This window comes from Heterocephalus glaber, unplaced genomic scaffold (genome assembly GCF_053883595.1).
Source record: "Heterocephalus glaber isolate CG9 unplaced genomic scaffold, H.glaber_assembly_v1.0 deba00000546, whole genome shotgun sequence".
Classification (NCBI taxonomy): domain Eukaryota; kingdom Metazoa; phylum Chordata; class Mammalia; order Rodentia; family Bathyergidae; genus Heterocephalus; species Heterocephalus glaber.
In genome coordinates this window covers 23,628,285-23,647,162 of record NW_028258147.1, presented here as the reverse complement: position 1 = coordinate 23,647,162, position 18,878 = coordinate 23,628,285, and the positions used below count along the sequence as shown (strand labels likewise).

Here is an 18,878-nt window from a genome sequence, read left to right as displayed (position 1 = left end):
ATAAGTGAAATAATTAAAAGTATCATCTATGGAACTTCTAATGTGTACCAGACACTCTACTAGTACATTATATATGTTACTATTTTAATCCATAGAAAATCCCATAGAATACATCTCATGAATCCATATTAGAGATGGAAGAAAAAGATTTGAGGTATGAGATAATTTTTTAGATAACATGGATAGAATGTTTATTTTCCATGGGTGTTGGCCATGTTCCATTGACACTGGTGCTCACCCCTGTCCACTCTTTTCCATCCTCTCCTCCATTTGTTGAGCAAACTCTGTCATGTTCCACAGAAAGGCAAGTGGAAAGCATGACTGAAGTTAAAATAGCTGTGTTAGGAATGGCACCTTCATGTCAGAACTACCTGAAACTTCCTCTCCTTTGTTACTTGATAATTGACAGGAGTACACTATCTTCCTATATACACTGCAGAATATTTTATATTGATTAGTAAGTATTATTAGTACAAATACAGAAAGGAAAAGAAAAGGGTGACTTTTAAACTTTAAGTTGAAGGTATTTTAATGAAATGAGTTGTGTAAAGGAAATTTATTGTCAACAATATTATCTTGCATTGGATGAAGCAAAAGTTTTGATGTGAGAGATGTTCTCCTTGAGAAAAATCAGACCTGAAAAATCTCATCATCTGATTTCTGAATAATGTCTAATATATGTGTATTTCTTAGGCTTCAGTGTAATTTCATTATCATGAATATCAATTCAATTACGTTAGTAAGACTTTTAAAAAATAAATCTCCATGAAAGAAGTTAATAAAATTTTGATGTATTCAATATTTGTTTAACTCACACTAAGTCAGTCATATTTTGCTGAATACATTACATGCTTAATTTGGAACTTTCAGGTGAATATAATTATTCACAGTTATTTTGGAAACAATCTTATATGCGAGGGCAATAAAACACAAAACTCCCCACCACTTAACAGTTACAGTGATTTTTAATCTTCTAAAAAATAAAAGTTCTACACCTCTGTACTATGACTATGACAAAAAACTGTGGAAAATTTAATTTTCATATTTTAATAGATATTTTTCAATATCTTAAATTTTAGAGTTTTTCTCTATTACAAAACAACAAAAGTGAAGCACAGAATTTAAGAAGCACTTGGTTATTTAACCTACTATCATATTTTCCCACTACCTTATTTATCAATCAAGTTAAGATGCCTATCACTATACCTATAATGTACTTTCCCAAAACAATTATCCTTGCAATTCCTCATCTTACTTGGAGATCTTGATGACATTAGTTCCTAAATTACTGGATGCCAGGGTATGTTCTGTACCCTAAATCTAACCTCACAGATTTCCAATGTGATATTAAGCCCTACTCCACTCACTCTTCACTATACCTTTTATGATAATAATGTTTTTCCCCTTTGACTCCTAGTCATGAACCTGGTAACCCAGCCTTTAGATTTACCTTTCTTCATTTGAAACAAACAATATGTCAATCCACTGGAAGGTTTCAGTGTCCTCCATCTGCTGATAGATTAAACTCTAACATCTTTATTGTAGTTCAAAAGTTTTTTTACAGTCTGGTTCTGATTCACCTCACTGACATTCGCCTCACTGGCATTCTTTCCAAATGTCCTGGTTTGAGCTGCAGTATTCTACTAGTACTCTCAAGATTTAGGAATGCTGTCATGCTTTCTAATTTTTATTTTCTCTTTTCTCTGCTTCTCACTCCTCCCTCTATAAAAATCCAACTCATCCTACAAGATTAAGATCAAATATGAACTCCTCTTTAAAACTTTCCATACTTTCATTATCAGCTGTAGTCTCTCTGCTCTCATAATGTTCTGTTCATGAGTATAGTATGCCATGTGGCAATCATTGTGCTTTACAGCATTGATCTTTTTCGAGGGCAGAGATTAATATTTCCCTCAGCCTCTACCACAGTGACTGTAGATTATAGATCCTCAATCATTCTTTGTTGTAAGTTGACTTAAAACTCTCACATAATAGATTTGTATATTATATATCACAGTTATATGGATTAGGATATAAATAAAACATGTTTATATATGTGTCTGTTTATTTATGATACATATTTACATAGGAATTCACATAATGAAGCACTTTCAGACTGAAAAAGTCCTTAAACATCATCTTTTCTATCCAGTGAATATCACAAGGACCAAAGTCATAGAACTTTACCAAAATCATATAGTATATTAATGACAGTAAAAGTTCCCGTCTCAGTTATTCATCCAGTTTTAATGACCAACTCAATGATTTCACCATAAAAGTGATTCTCTATATAAACTTCCATGCAAGACTATGTTCACCTCACTGGATCAGAACTTCTGAGCTGAATCACCTTCTCTACAAGTGCCCTTCCTATCTCTTTCTTTTTCATTTTTATAATTTAAAATAAATTTACTTGCATTTTGATTTTCATCAAGTGATAAACACTTATGATTCTACACCTCTATATTTTCACATACATTGTATTCCTTTACTTTACATATTGCCTAGTTTCTCTGAGAACTACTTTCAAGTCTTTTACAGACACGCTAAGTATACTTCCCTCCTGATGGAAAAAATGAAGAGGGCATTATCTCTCTCTAGTTTAATTCATCATTTCTCCTCCACCAAATGAAGGATCACCATGGAAGAGGTAACATTATCCTTATCATCCTAGATTATATTTGCACGTAACTTTACAAACTACTTTCTCACCACTCATTTGCTTTCACAACATTAAGGAGGGTTAAAAGTAGATAACACATTTATATGCAGCTGAGAAAATGAGGGGTCAGAAGTTGAGTGAACTGCCAACATTCCCACAGCCAGTGAGAGCTGGGACTGGCACCCCAGTCAAGGTCTTCATCTCCTTGCTCCTTAGAGCTTTCCGCTATTTTAAGCTGTTTATTGGCTTGTGTTCCTACCATGACATTGATGTTGACATACATCGGCACCTTGGAGGCTGCACAGTGAATATTGTCTAGGCTCTTTTCATTCTGAATTACTGCTTGCTTGGCTCTTGTTTTGCTTAACAGTACAAATTCCAACAGGAACGTCCTGTTCTGCATAACGTTTACTTACCTGAGAAGCTCCAACTAACAACATTTAATAGTAAATTGTAGTTAGATTAATGTTTGTCATTGAGAATGAGCTTTTAAAAAGTGAAATGAGTGCCTTAACTAAATTCGAAAAGAACACCTTCCACTGTTTTAAATCATATAAATTCATTTGATTTCATATTCATCCATTAATCAACTAATCTTTAAACTTGAAAGTGTTAACAAGAGTGATTTTGCTTACTTTCAAGTGTGTGTGGGTGCATAGGCACATATCCTGCAGTATCCCAAGGCAAATTCTGTGCTCTGCCTTTAAATAAATTCGTTTAATCTCTTCACTAAGCTGCTGGATAATGTAACTTCTTTAACAATTCCGGATATCAATCCAATTGTAGTATACATTGGCCTGTCTCTTCTGCAGGGTTGCAGAAATGGGCTGGAAGCTAGGGAAAAGCCCTGCTTGGTAACTAGTTTGCAATCCCGTGATGAACAGAGACTCCCTTTCTACCTTATTCTTCTCCATCGTGAAGCATTGTCAAGGAACTCTTACATCGTCCCAGGCTCTAAGCAGCAGGAATAATCTTTCCCCACTTTCTTCCTGTGAGCATGTGAAGTCTCAGTCTTGCGCAAGAATCCTCACTGTCCTTTAGTGGACAGAGAGAGCAAGCAGGCAGAGAAGGTGGGGCAGTTCCCCTTGGTATTGTTTCCCCCGTCACAGCTTCAGGACCTCTGAGCACTTCCCAGGATCTACAGAGGGGCAGTTAGTTGTTGTTTTTGTTGGTTGGTTGAAAAACAAAGCAAAAGAATTCTCATAGAAGGAAAAAGTTTAAAAGCAAACATCCTAACAAGTGCCTACTTTAAAAAATCACTGAGCTTTATACAATTTTCCCTACCGGCTCCTTGGAGCCCCCTTTGCCTTTCATTGCTAGAATCGTCCCTATTTGACTGATTTCGGAATGCCCCACAAATCACAAAGCTGCACTTAACAAATTCAACTCTGTATTCGCACATACCGAGCCACTGAGCATAGTTGAGTGCCTAAAAGCAGAATAAAACCTGGAGCTAAACTGTTTGCTTGTTCTTTGCTAGGAACATATTTTAAAACCCCCTGGTAGCAACGAGAACCCAGAGGTTAAAAATAATTTCACTTTGTCCTGAAAGTACAGGGTTGCCCTCATTAACTCCAGCGCTGTGAGAGAAATATTTTAATGACTCACGGCTGGCTCTTAGTTGTAATGTTTTTCTTTCCTAAGAGCATTGACATGACCTAATTTGCTTGGAGGAATCATACTTTTCACCTTAGGATCCCGGCATAATCGGGCCATCTAGAAGGACAAGGGTCCCTTTAGGAGCCCAGCAGCTCTTCAAGGGGGACCCAGATGTGGAGATGGGAGGAAGGGGCAACTCCGTGCTACTTACCTGTCTTCCACAGATAGGGGCTGGGTGCCTCTGCCTCGCCCTGCGCCGAAACCCAGCCGGGGCCGGGGCCCAGCAAGAGCAGGAGTAGGAGCAGCAGGCGAGACTGTAGGACGCCCCAGCGGGGTCCCGCTGCGCCCAGGCTCCCAGACGCCATGCCGCCCGCAGCCGCTCCAGGGTCCGGACCCGAAGTGCGTTCGCCGGGAATTTTTCTCCCCACTCGGAACCTCTTCCCGAGGAGGACCGACAGCAAAGCCCTCTCCTGCTATTGTTCGCTTGCGATGAAAAGAGGCGAAAGAGAGTCTAACAACGGGGAACAATAGCGTCCGCGGTGGCTGAGGACACAACAGCCTCTGCCGCCGCTGGCGGGGATGCGTCTGCCGCTGCCATCGCAGAGTGGCAGGTCCTAGGGGTAAGGAGGCGGCCGTCCACAGGGGGCCCCAGCTGACTGAGCAGGTCCGGAGCTCTGGGAAGCTGCGCAGCCCCCGCCACCAGCTGGAGAGAGAGGAGGGGGTTGTGAATCGCGGGGAGCAGAGGGGCTTGCGCAGGCAGGGGGAGGTGAGCGTGCCCGCGCGAGACGGGGAGCGAGCGAGCCGGAGAGGAGCCGGCCATCGGGCAGCGCCGGACCCGCCTCCCCACCCGAACTCCAGTGCACATGGTGCGATGAAATATGTTGGGGAGGAAGTACCAATAAAAAGAATCATCACCCGGCAGACTTCAGAATGATGAATAACTGGCATTGAAATTCATCAGCAACCAAGGAGTCAAATGCTAGATATACTGGTATGTTATTCTTGGTGCATATTTACACAAAGCATTCGTGTTGATAATTTATTTTTAAGCCTCCGTGTCTTCTGAATTACTTTATGTGAGGAGCAGTATTTATGATAAGATACGGGAAATGCGAAGCAACAGACACGACTACTTACTGTCAAAATGCTCTTGCACACTTTCTTATGCTGTTTTTATCTTAAAGCAATCATCCTCAATAAGAAGTGAGCATTGTTGATCTTAGACAAATTAAAGTACATTCTTGTAATAGCCTATAAAATTGAATTTGTATCTAAGAAGTACGTAAGGAAATCGAATTTTACAAAAACTAATCAGAAAGCCATATTCCAGATATGAAGTAAATAAAAAATTCTATTCCTTTACTTCTCTCTGTTGAAAATATGCTATTTTGAGATACCTAGGTAGTTAAGAAGCTGAGTCAGTAACATTTTAGGACAGCTCCCAATTAGTAAATTCTTGTTGCTGCTGCTGCTGCTGCTGCCACTTCTGCTGCTGCTGCCACTTCTGCTGCTGCTGCTGCTGTACATGATGGAATTGAACCCACAGCCTTGTGCATGCTAGACAATTATCTAGCACTGGTCTACATTATCAAACCCTAATTAGCAAATTCTTCACTTTTAATATTCCTGACCCAGATTTCTCTTCATGCTTACAGTAAAAAACAAAAAAAAATGCCTTTCATAATCTAAGTAAGGAATCACATGTTTTTTTGTCTTATGTTCTTTGTGTTTTCACTTTCTTATGTCAGCAGTAATAGAATATGTGAAGTCAGATAATGCTTTATCCTTCCCCTCTTTCTCCCTTTCCCACAATAACAATCTTTCATTATTAATTTATTTCCTAGTAAAACTAAAATAGTAATAAGGCACTTCGCCAATTCAAATCCCAGCAAACAGAAAACCAAACAAAACTGTTCTCATATGGTTAGCAATTTTCTGCCAAATAAAATAACATTTAAAAAGCAGAAAGACTGCTCTTTATGAATGTACTCAAACTCACAGCAACCCAGGATTGAAAATGAGGAAGCTACTGTTTCTGAAAGAGGAAACCTTCCATAAGGCTCCCTGGGGACATTTGTCATTTGCAGAGCCTTCCAGACACAGCCCTCTGCATGCATTAGATTAAAAGCAGGTTTGATCAAATAATTCCTAGGTCCTGCCTGTTTAAGTATTCTGACATCAGAGGAAATCAGCTACATTGAAGGTTGCAAATTTGGTCTTTGTTTACTTTTCTCTCTGTTAGGCCTCTAAGAGGGAATTAAAAGCTCAGAGAGCCCTAGCTCTGTGAGTCTATGATCAGCAGAGACAAGCTAGTGTGGATTACTATTTCTTCACTGGTGAAAAACAGGCAACAATCAAAAGATTATAGATTGATAAGGGATACAAAGAAATCCTGATCCTAACCCCTAATGTATGGCTCCCTGAAGGAGCACTTCTTTCAACAGCTACACCACAGAAGAAAATGAGAGCTGCTGTTGGTCCCTGGTTCCTGTCCTCTCAGGGAAAGCTCTGCATGAGATTCCACTCCATGGGGAAACCTTGTACTACTCTGTCCACTTATACTTCTCAGCTATTGTTAGTGCCCTAAACCCCCAAATCCTCTAACTCTACCACAGGGAGAATTCACATTGGAGATACTCTGTTAATATCAGCTCATTCTATGCAATCTTGGGAAGCCCCAAATCAATTTGCCACATGGAAATTCATTATATAACAGGGAACAGAGAATGTAAGGAGTCAAGTTAGTACAATTTAATGGGTAGGATAATTATCTCCCTTAGAAAAGTCATTAGATGCCATGCTTAATAGCTTAATCTGAAAATAAAACTTAAGATTCAGATCTGTGTATTAATCTATAATTGTGTAATAATTACTTGACTGGCCCAGAGTAAATATTATAGCTATAATTTCAAGCATTATACATAGAAACAAGGTCAACATTGGTTGCCATTTAAAATACACAACTAGGATGACATATTCTACTGTAGTGTTTGAAACTAGTCAACAACTAGTTTACCTCTTTTAATCTCTACTTATTCAAGGGTTTGGGTGGGGGGGACTCTTGCATTCATACACTCAAAATCACTTGGTAGTAGTAATGACATCTTTGGGCATATTACAGGAGCTATGTCATATGAACAAGTGTTTCCGCCACTGCCACATATCTGTTTATAACAATGTAATTAGTATAATGAAGAATTAAAAAGTTGTGAATCTCTGAGATGAAAGCATTATACATATATATTTTATGTATATATTATACATATACATATTATATATAATATATATTTTCAATAACACTGATAAACATCAAGAAATAGCAATCTTTGTTTTCTAGAATATGGTACAAATAACACAAATGTTTAATGACACAGTGCCGAAATTTAGTCGTGAGAAGTCTCACGGATGCACATTAAACTGACCATCTGTACAGCCTGCCATGAAGTAAATTGTTCATCATTTTTCATAAAGAACTGTTCAAGTATTAATGAGGGCAATAAAAGTTTTCCAAACCAATGAATGACAAATGCAAAGCAGATTTTTTTAATATTTAGAAATGAGACCATTTTGAACCTATCACCTCTAACTTGGTGTCTTTAATCAACCTTTGTTATTTTTGCCATCATTTCTAGACTCCAGAGAACGAGGCAATGAACAAGTCTATGTATTTTTTTCTCTTTTATTAGCACATAAGAATATAAACACACTTTATGACCCATAAGTTATATGGAAAATGGCTTCCTGTCATTAGTACCAGTATTTAAAAGTGATTATTAAAAATTTAGTTACAGTACTTGATGGAAAGGGAAACTATTTCTAATCATTGTTTTTATGAATATAATAAATAAATCATATAAATAAAATTAATAGTTGATAGAACATTACATAGGGAAGTCTATATGGATTTCCATTTTAAAATAACTTTCCTGATATAAATGCACCTTAAAAAATTTAAAAATCACCCAAAGGAATTCTGTTTGTGCATCCTCTAGGTGTCATACTTGACCAAGATTTGGGGTTGACATTTATTTTAGATTTCTTTGTATTGTTCCCTTTCCTGCCACACCATTCAAAATTTCAAAATATAAAACATTTCACTTTTGGTCTTTATACTAACCATAGATTTTCTTTTCTTTTCCAACTCTGTCTTTAATATTCATCTTTTCTTTTCTTCCCAATTCATCTCTATTTATAAACACTTTACTATATTGGTTGATTGGTTGATTGGCTCACTGGTTTGTAATTTTGTGTGGTTTTATAATTTTGGTTTGTAATTTTATTAACAATTAACTTCTGTTTTGAAACAAGAACTCCTGCAAATAATTGGATCCCTCCCTGCTTTGTGCATAAAGTGGAAATGTTCCTCATTTTGGTTCAGATCCTCCAGAGTTTTGGGAATGGATTACCCTCTGTGGGCCTTACAATGAGAGAGTATTTCACTATAGATGACATGTGAGCTAGCAATAGTTCCTGACATAAAGAAGCAGCAAAACTATTTAAAAATTTCACCAGTGGTGACTTACAAGACTATTCTCAGAGAAAAGGTAAATGCAATGATTTTAGCACTTAAAATGTAAAGGGGAATGACCAATAGAATTGGCTAGTTATCACCAGGTGTGTTGTTGTCCTACAGAAGGATAATGAAAAGGTCTTTGATTTCAACCAATACTGAAAATGAAATATGAAGACCAAAATTTCTCTTTGGTAGTTGGAAAAGACTTTTGTCTCTTGCAGTAGAAAAGGAGTATAACTTGAAGACAAAACCGAAACTTTAAGAGTTGAAAATTGCAAAGATAATTGAATTATCAACCAAAGCATGACTGTTATGCAAAAATCAAGGTTCTTCTGGTGGAACACCTGAGACCTAGTATGCAGAACAAGTTTATCTGGGTGGATGCCCCCCAAAGATTTTGGTTCTCAGGGTCCTCTCCATTCTGAAAGCCTTTACTTGTAACCCATTTATCACTATTAAGAACTGGCACATAATATCACTCCCAAGCCTGGCCTCAAGAGTGGACTGTGTCTCTTCTCTTGGCTTGCAGGCTAATAAGTAAGATGTAGCATAAAGCATCTCAGCACATGCTGCACCTGATACAAAACCAAAGTATTGGCTGGGATATACTGGTAAAATCCAGAGAAGTTTTTCATAGGACTGGATTTTTCAAGTATCTCATTAAGGGTGCCAGGATATAAAACAAGATAAAAAGAGTTAGAACTTGTGGCACTACTCCAAAGATATGGAAGAGAAAGTACAAACTGGTTGGTATGGTAGTTCCTAAAAACATGGAGAAAATGATGGACTACACTAAAGGAAGGGGAAATGCCTAAATTACCAAGGCAGGCATGAAAAGATTCTGCTAAAAATCTCAGCAATGAGACATGGTGGAGTGGATATACTATTTAAGGAAAAGAAACCTGAAGAGAGGATTATATGCTTCTAAAGGAACACAAAGAAGATGCACCAACCACTGAGGCCATCAGGAATATGTTGGTGAAGGGGACACCAGCATCATTAAATTCCATGGTAGCATTCTACATGCCAGTAGGAAGAGGAGGAGTCACACAGGTGTAGGTCTTTGACCTATTGGAATTAGGTTTTGTGTACAGCATGAAGCAAACCTTTAAATTGATTATTTCATACATACATATATCTGCTATAGTTTGGATCTACTAGGAAGTGGTGGGACCTTTAGGAGGTGGGGTCTAGTGGGAGCCAGTTAAGTCATTGGGGGGCATCTCCTTAAGTGATTGTGGGATCTGTCCTTTTTCTTTTTGCTTCTCAGTCACCATGAAGTGAGCAGCTGACTCCACTATGTACTTCTACCATGATGTTCTACTTCACTACAGGCCCAACAGAAATGGGGCTAAATGACCATAGACTGAAATATCTGAAACTGTGATTTCTCTCCCTAATTTAATTATCTCAGAGATTTCATTACAATATAAAGGGGTTTGGAGATTTGGTTCCAGCCTCAGAAAGGTTGACAAATACACAGACATATAGACTTTAAGCTTTCTCAACACAAAATGATGACTTTGGGACATAATGCATATATTACCTAGCTAAATTTAGCTATTTTAATATTTATAATATATATCATTATATATAATATATATCCTATTTTAATATATATTCTATGATTAGAAATATATTTTTATATATTTCAAAATATATAATTATATCTGTTAATTTACAAAAACTGAATTAAAAGTACTGGATACTGTAATTTTTTTTGGTTTATACTAGAAATCGAACTTGGGACCCTGTGCTTGCTAGGCAGGCGGCAGAACCAGAGACCCCTGGATACTGTAAATTTTTTAAAAAGATATTTTTCCCAATCTGTGGGTTACCTTTTTACACACATTTTGTATTTTGGAAAATGATTCCTTTGCTGTGCAGAAGCTTTTCATTTCGGTTTCATTTTTTGGTTTTATTGTCTACTCTTTTGGTGTCACTCCCTTCCCCAGTCCCCCAAGCAGATTCCCCACTCTAATTTTAAGGACTTTCCTCCTGTTTCCTTCTAGGTGTTTCACAGTTTTAAGTCTTATATTTCAGTTTTTATCCTTTTTGAATTCATTATTATATAAAGTGTATGATAATGGCTAATATTATTATTCTTCTGCATTTAAACATCCGGTTTCCAACACTATTTATTGAAGAGACATTTTCCTATTGTTAAATCTTGGTGTGCTTATCAAAAACTAATTGGCTAAATACTTATGAGTCTACTTCTAGGCTCGCTGTTCTGTTTCTTATATATATGCTTTATTGGTATCATCAATAATGCATTGAAGATTATAGTTTTTTAATATAATTTGAAAGTTGAAGGTGATAGCTCCAAACTTATTTTTTCTAAAATTGCTTTGGTTACACAGGGACTTCTGTGGTTGTATACTGCTTTTAGGATTGTTTTTTCCATAAATAATATCATTGGAATACTGACAGGATTTGCTGAATCTATACACTGTGTAATATGGAAATTTTAACAATATTAAATCCATTCCATGAACATGCGATATCTGTCCACTTAATTGTGTATTTTCAATTTTTCTATCAATATTTTATACACTCAGTGTACAGATCATTACCTTCCTTGGTTAAATTCATTACTAAGTATTTTATTGTTTTTGAGGCTACTATAAATGAGATTATTTTATTCGTTTCATTTTTGTATAGTTTCTTGTTGATGTAAAGAAACATTACTGATTTTTATTTGTTTGGATTGCTGGTTGGGGTCTTTTGTATGTGTATGTTGTTCTTGTTTTGACCTTGTTTTGTCTTCTGTAGTTTAGGCCAACCTTGAACTCACTAGCCCAAGCTAGCATTGAACATATTATTCTCCTGTTTCAGCCTTTGGAATCCAGAATTACAAGCATGCGACACCACCTCCAGCTTTGGTTTTTGTATATTGCTATTTTTTTCTGCAACTTTACTGAATTTTAGTTTTAGTATATTTTTAGTAGAATCTTTAGTGTTTTCTACATATAGAATCATGTCATCTGCACACAGAGATACTTTTACCTCTTCCTTTACAATTTGGGTGTCCTTTATTTCTTTCTCATGCCTAATTGCTCTAGTTAGGTTTTCCAGTAGTACACTGTTGAGTAGAATTGAAGGGTGTAGGCATCTTTGCTTTGTACTGAATCTTTGAGGAAAAGCTTTTTGGTTTTTTTGCCCATTGATTACAATATTAGCTGTGGGTTTTTCATAAATGACCTTTATTATGTGTGTAAGTTCCTTCAGTATCTATTTTATTGAGAATTTAAATCATGAATGAATATTGGGCAAACATTCAAATATTTTATGCACATCTATCAGGATGATCATGTGGTTTTAGTATTTCAGTGTGTTAATGTATGATATATCACATTGAATGATTTGCATATTGAAGCAATCTTCCATCCAAGAATAAATCCCACTTGGTCATGATGTATAATCTTCGTCTTCTTCTTCTTTTTTTCCAGGGCAGGATCTCACTATGTTGTTTAGACTTGCCTTGAACTCACGTTGTAGCCCACACTGGCCTTGAACTCAAGGTGATCCTCCTGCTTCAGCGCTTCAGAGTGCCGGAGTGATGGGATTACAGGAGTGCATCACCATGCCTGTCTCCATAATGTATAATCACTTTTGATGTGTCATTGAATTTGCTTTGAGAGTATCTTACTAAAGATTTTGCTTCTATCCTCATCAGATATGTTGAACTACAATTTTGTTATGGTATCTTTGTCTCAGGATGTCTGGCCTCAGAAAATCATTTGGAAGTATCTCTTGTATTATTGAGTTCAAAAATTTATATTAATTCTCATTTGTGCTTCATTTTCTTTACTTTTTATTGCTCTGCTCAGGTTTTTGCTTCTTGAGTTGGTTTTGGAAGGTTATGTACATCTAGGAGTTTATCCATTTTTTTCTAGAATATTCTATTTGTTTACATGTATCAGTTTACAGTAGTCCCTTATGATCCTCTTTACTAAAGGCGTCTATTGTAATGACTCATTGTTCATTTTGGATTTTATTTATTTGAGCCACCTCATTTTTCCTAGTCTAACAATGGTGTGTCAATTTTGTTTATCTTTGCAGAAAAGCAACCTTAGTTTTGGTGATTTTTTCTATTAATTTTCCAATCTCTATTTCATTTATGATCTAATATTTATCATTTCCTTGCTTCTATTATCTTTGCCCTTGGTTCTGATTCCCTCTAGGTTTCTGCAGTGTAAAATTAAGTTCTATATTTTTTTCCTTTTTCATTTATGGTTTTGTGGGTTTGTGTTTTTGGGGTGTTTTTTTTGTACCAGGGATTGAACTCGGGTCCTTGTTCTTGAGAGGCAGGCGGCAGGACCACTGAGCTAAATCCCTGGCTTCATTTTTGATTTTGAAAGTTCATGTTTATTCCCCCTTTTCATGGTTAGTTTAATTAAGGCTTGTCTTTCTCTTAATCTTTTCAGAGAACAAACTTTTAAGTTCGATTTTTTTATTAACATTTTTATTCTTTTATTTCATTGATTTACAATCGATTTTATTTCATTTCTTGTCCTTTTGGGGGGATTTAGCTCATCTTCTTTTTCTAGTTTCATAGGGTTGAAGCTTTGGGGAATAATTTAACACCATTTTGTTTTTTTCATATAGGCTTTGAAGCTATAAATTTTCCTCAATATTGGTTATATTCATTATATAAATTTTAATATGATGTATTGTCATTTCATTTAGTTAAAATATATTTTATGTCCCTTATGATTATTCAATATTTTAATGATTCAATGCTTTTATTTTTTAGCTGATATCTATAAATTGCATATATTTATGGGGTACCACATGATGTTTTAATACATGTGTATACTGTATAATATTCATATCCCTTAGGAGTTATTTTTAAATGTATTATTTAAAATAAGACCTACACTGGAATATGTTTGGTGAAAGTAAAAGGAAAATATATTCTTCAGATATTTGGTGGATTGATCTGTAAAGGTCAACTTTGTGGCTAATTTTGTCCAACTATGCTATATTCTGGCTGACCTTCTGTCTGGCTGTTTGCCAATTACTGAGAGCATATTATTGAAAGCCCCAGATATCACTTTTGCTTTATCTGTTTCTTCTTTGGTTCTCTTGGTTTTTGTGTCATTGTAGTAATATGTTGCTGTACATTCCTGATGTGCTGCTCCTTTTATTATTAGGAAAGTCCCTTTCTCTATAAATATTTTCTTGTTATGAAATCTATTTCTTCTGATTACATAGCTGCTCCCATTGTCTTTTGTTTACCATCTGCATGGGGATATAGATACAAATTTTCATCTTTTAAGTTTCAACCTATTTGTATATTTGGACCTAAATTATATCTCTCATAGATAGGATATAGTTGTTTGTTTTTTAAAATCAATTTCAGCAATGTATGCTTTTGTGTTACAGTTTGTAGTGAATTCACATTCTATGTAATTACAGGTAGATTTACATCTGTTATCTTGTTATTTATTCGCTGTCTTACATCTTTTTTAAGTGCAGCTTTATTGAGATATAATTCACATATCATAAGAGTTACTCACCAGGCTTAGGGAGTGGTAAAGCATTTGTCTAAATGTGCAAGGCTTTAGGTTTGATCCACAGCACCAAATAAACAGACATAAAACAACAAGAAGTCACAACTTAAATATAAACAGTCTACTTGTTTACTCATCAAGTTGTACAACATCACTATCTGATAATTTTACAATATTTTCTTTAAGTCAATAAGAAATCCCAAATCCATTAGCAGTCACACCCATCTTCCCATCTCTTAGTCTCTGACAATGTCTAATTTATTTTCTCTCTGTATGGATTTACAATCTAACAATATCTTTTGTGAACAGCTTCTTTAAGTAATTATAATTGTTCCAAGTTCATTCATAGGTATTAAAGTCAGTACTTGATTGTTTCTTATGGTTAAATATTTTATTGTATGGATATATCATATTTTCTTTACCCATCAATCAGTTGATGGGAATTTGGATTTTTTTACTTTTTGGCTATTATAAGTTGTGCTATGAACGTGTATGTATATGTCATATATCTTTTGTTCTTTTGGTCCCTCTTTATGCCTTTGTTGGTATTTTAGCATATCATTTTAACCACTCTAGATCTTGTAAAGTGATTTTGAGTTAATTTCTTAAAATTACTCTGGAGACTACAGTATCTATCTCAGCTTTTCATTGCTAACATTTAGAATCCTTAGGAAATGACTATTTCTCACAGGTGTCTTCCCAATATAGCTGGCTTTTGGGTTTTAAATCTGTTGCAAGAACCTACCTCTTCCATTTATTGGGGATGAAAAGTTGCTGCTACTTGGCCTAGCCCCTGGTTCTTTGGGATTGGACTATAGTATTTTTTTATGACCCTTAGGCAATGTCAGTCTTGATATACTAGGAAGAAAAACTGATTAGAACAATTATGTCACCTTGGCTAATGTAGTACAATCAGCAATAACAATAGCATCAAATACACCCTAGAAAATGACTATTTGCCACCTTTAACTGTATGAACTAGATTTGTGGTTATACAACAAAATTTAAAATAAACCAGAAAAATGTTTGCAGTAATAAGTTCTCAATATAGCGAATTTACCCTCAGGGGAGAGAATTTACAATGAGTTGAGGCGGGTAGAGAAATACAAGAGGAAAAGATCAGAAGCAAACTAGAGGACAAAGGAAGATCGTGCAAACTTGGGAAACTGGTGAAGAAGATAGGAGCAAAAGAGAGAAAGAAGAAATAAACTCAAGAACAGAATAAAACAACAACAAAATTAGAAAATCTGTGTGCAGCCATATAAAAATAAAAACAATCAAGAAAAAACAATAAGAGAAACAAGAAAAGAGGAATTAAAAAAAAGAAAAAAGAAGGAAAAAAAAAAGTCCACTTCAAGGTGTGCCTCTCCTGTCACTGGTAGACAACATGGGCAGTGTACAGATCCAAGACGATTAATCTCAGCAAGCCAGCTGTAGCTTTATGATAAGGTAATGGATAATCCCAGCAAGTCTGCACCTTTAGTTCCACTGAAGTTCAGGCTGTTTTCTGGCTGTGAAGCTGGAACTTGACCTGTGGAGCCTCCAATAGTCCACGCTGGCTCAAATTGAGCTCCCTGACCTCCTGTAGGTTTGAACTCCAACACTGGGGCACTGGAAGCTGTTCTGAGTGCTGAGCTCAGTTGGCTCCTTTCCAAGATGGCTACTGACTGATCATTCTCACCTGGGGAACATCCAAACCCCAAGAACTCACCAGCTACTGCAGTCCACTGTGCCCACCGTTCCACTCCACTGGTGCATTTCTCCATGGAGGTCTCTGGGGTCACCAGCGGTCAGGGTTCCATTGCAGATTAAAGCTGCCCTTCCTCCACAGTGAGTCCAGGCTCAAGGAAGAGGTGGCACCTGTTACTTCTTCTTTTTTGGGGGGGAACTCTCTTTGCTCTCCTCGTGGGCTCGCTTCTATTATTTATGTAATTTCAATAAAACTTTTTTCATTATATTTTTTCCTTCCATCTACTATCTGATATATATTGTAAACTCGACAGTGATATGAATACTGCTAAATAAAATCTTGTATCTTTTAGAGAAATTAGAAGAAAATATAAATTACATTTATAGCATCTTTTATATTTCCTCAATATATTTAGCGTTTCTGACAGTTTTCATTTCTTCTTGTGGATTTACATTTATTGTCTGGTTTCACTTTCATCAGTATGGACTTTCATTAGTAATTTATTTGAGTTAAATCTGCTTACAGTTAATACTTTCCATCTTTTTCTGACAAATGTCTTTATTTCACTTTAATTTCTGAAGGGTGGTTTTGTTGAGAAAATAATTTGTTAGTTGAAACTTTTGTTTTCTTTCAACATGTTAAATAGACATTCCACTGTCTTTTGACAGCTATTGTTTCTGATGACAAATTAGCTGTTAATATTAGTGTGGTTCCCTTTTACTTGATGAGTCATTTTTATTTCATTTCATCTAAATGTTTTCCTATTATATTTTATGTGGCTTTCTTTTTCTACTACAGATTTTTTTAGGTTTCTGAGTGTTTAATATTTCTTATCAAATTTATGAAAATTTTGATCACTGTTTCACTTTACACAGATATTTGTCTCTATTCCTTTTTCTCTAATTTATGGGAATCCTCTGACTTAGTTGAATGCTTGCCATTGCCTTACTGGTCACTGAGACTCTGCTTATTTCATCTTTTTAAAAATCTTTTTCACCCTCAGTTCTGTAGATTGAATCATTTCTATAGACTGATGTTCAAGTTTACTGATTTGATTGTTCTGTTCTTCATGGATGAAAGCAACTTTTAGCAACATGTGGCCTGTATGGCTACCAGTGAAAAAAAGGAAGGAGCAAGAATGTTATAGGAGATGTTCATGTTCTCTCATACATTTGGAGAAACGTAATATTGTATAGCCACAACCTAATTACAAGGGCAGTTGGAAAAGAACATAGAATAAATTTGATAAATACATAGCATTAACTCTCATATATGGCTATATTCTGGTAACTGTGTCCCTTTGAAAAGATTGTGGGATTTTTTGGGAGGGTCTAATTTACTTCATCTCATAACTCTAAAAGGAATTCAGGTCAAATTGTTGGGCCTGCTGGTGGGCAGAGGGATTAATCATCACTGAGATGCAAAACTTGGAGTTAATTCTCAAAAGAACTGGCAGGTAGACATCAACAATGGTAGAACTAGACACAGGGTTCAACTTTGATCAAATAAGAAAACACAATTCACAATGAATATAAGACAGAGTGATTGCACTATGGGGGGAGAACAAAAGAGTTGAACAGATAGTGATTTTCTATGTTGAATTACCATTTTAATACTGTATTTTCAAGTTTAAGTTTTTATAAAAGGTCATCAGATTTCACTTCATGATTCTCAGATATCATTTCTAGGACCCACAACGTGAGAGGCACTCTGGGTGAGTGACATGACCGCCTTGCTTGCCTCAATTTCAAAATGTGAAATGCCACTGATTTCTAGGCTTTCCTGGTAAATAATGTCGCTTTATTCTTTGCTCTGGTTAGGATCTTAGATTCTCCCACTCTGCTGAGTTATTTAAAATACATTTATCCTGGTTGAATTTTTAATTTTTTAATAAATTTTTGACACTTATTTTGTATTACCTTCTTCCCTATTGTGTTCATCCTTATGAATATATATATATATATATATATATATATATATGTCTGCTGTTAATGTTTTAGGGAGATTTTAGTTCAAAGCATTAATACTTAATTTGGAGTCAATTGTTCCTTTTCTATTTTTCTTTTTCATTTCTATTTTTCTAATCAATTGTAGAAGTTAAAAATAAAATTTAAGCATTTAATTGGTTGAAGTTCACTACTTTTAGATGCAAAATGTCAACTAAATCTTTTACACTCAGAAGAAATAAGTGAGAAAGATATTATGTGGCAGACAAGAAAATTAATATAGTTTTAACAACTTAATCATGTAATTGATGAGCTGGGAAGTAGTAAAATGCTACTATTTCCCTCTACTTATTACTACTAAAATTAGGGACAGCCTTTTGAGACTCCGTGATTCTGTAGAGAATGTCTTTACTAAAAGAATACAAAAAATGCAAATATTTGTCTAATTTGAATTTGGTTAGAATACTACAAGTAGCTCATAATATGTAGAAGGAAATACTTGTAAAAATAGGACAGTAGTTTAAATAAATAGTTCACATACCTTAAAATTGGTAAAAAAAATTTTTTTAATTTACTTAATTGAGACGAGAGTAATAACTACGTCCAAATATTTCAGGATCTAAGTTGCAGGATGAATTCAAGGACACTACTCGTCTAAAAATAAATAAATAAAAAGGAAATCTTGGCATAGACGATTATTCCCTTACTTTCAAATGAACTGAAAAGGTGATACTTGTCTTTGTGACAAAATTTAATTCATTCAAATTCAAAACTTAATTCAAAATTTAATTCTTACACTAAAGTTACTCTTACACTAAAATAACTGTCATATAATTTTGGAAGCCTTGCCAATATTTTTAGTTGACAGCTCTTTCTTTGGCTTCTGAGAGAGAGGCCTTCCTGTATACTTTGGCATAGTAGGTGGTGAAAAGAAATCAGCTGTTCAAAC

General features: G+C 35.4%; 1 protein-coding gene and 1 long non-coding RNA gene across 2 annotated transcripts in view; one reads left to right on the top strand and one right to left on the bottom strand.

The window, feature by feature from the left end:
• Thsd7a (thrombospondin type 1 domain containing 7A) overlaps positions 1–4,626 on the bottom strand; it is a 423,447-nt gene extending 418,821 nt beyond the window's left edge. Inside the window, exon 1 of the mRNA XM_087204666.1 lies at positions 4,473–4,626. Coding sequence (XP_087060792.1) covers positions 4,473–4,626 — 154 coding nt within the window. The remainder of the gene's footprint in view (positions 1–4,472) is intronic.
• A 471-nt stretch (positions 4,627–5,097) lies between these two features.
• Positions 5,098–16,250, top strand: LOC147829650 (uncharacterized). Its single transcript, XR_015448742.1, has 2 exons — positions 5,098–5,252; positions 12,227–16,250. It is a non-coding gene; the product is annotated as an uncharacterized LOC147829650 (long non-coding RNA).
• The last annotated feature ends 2,628 nt before the right edge of the window (positions 16,251–18,878 follow it).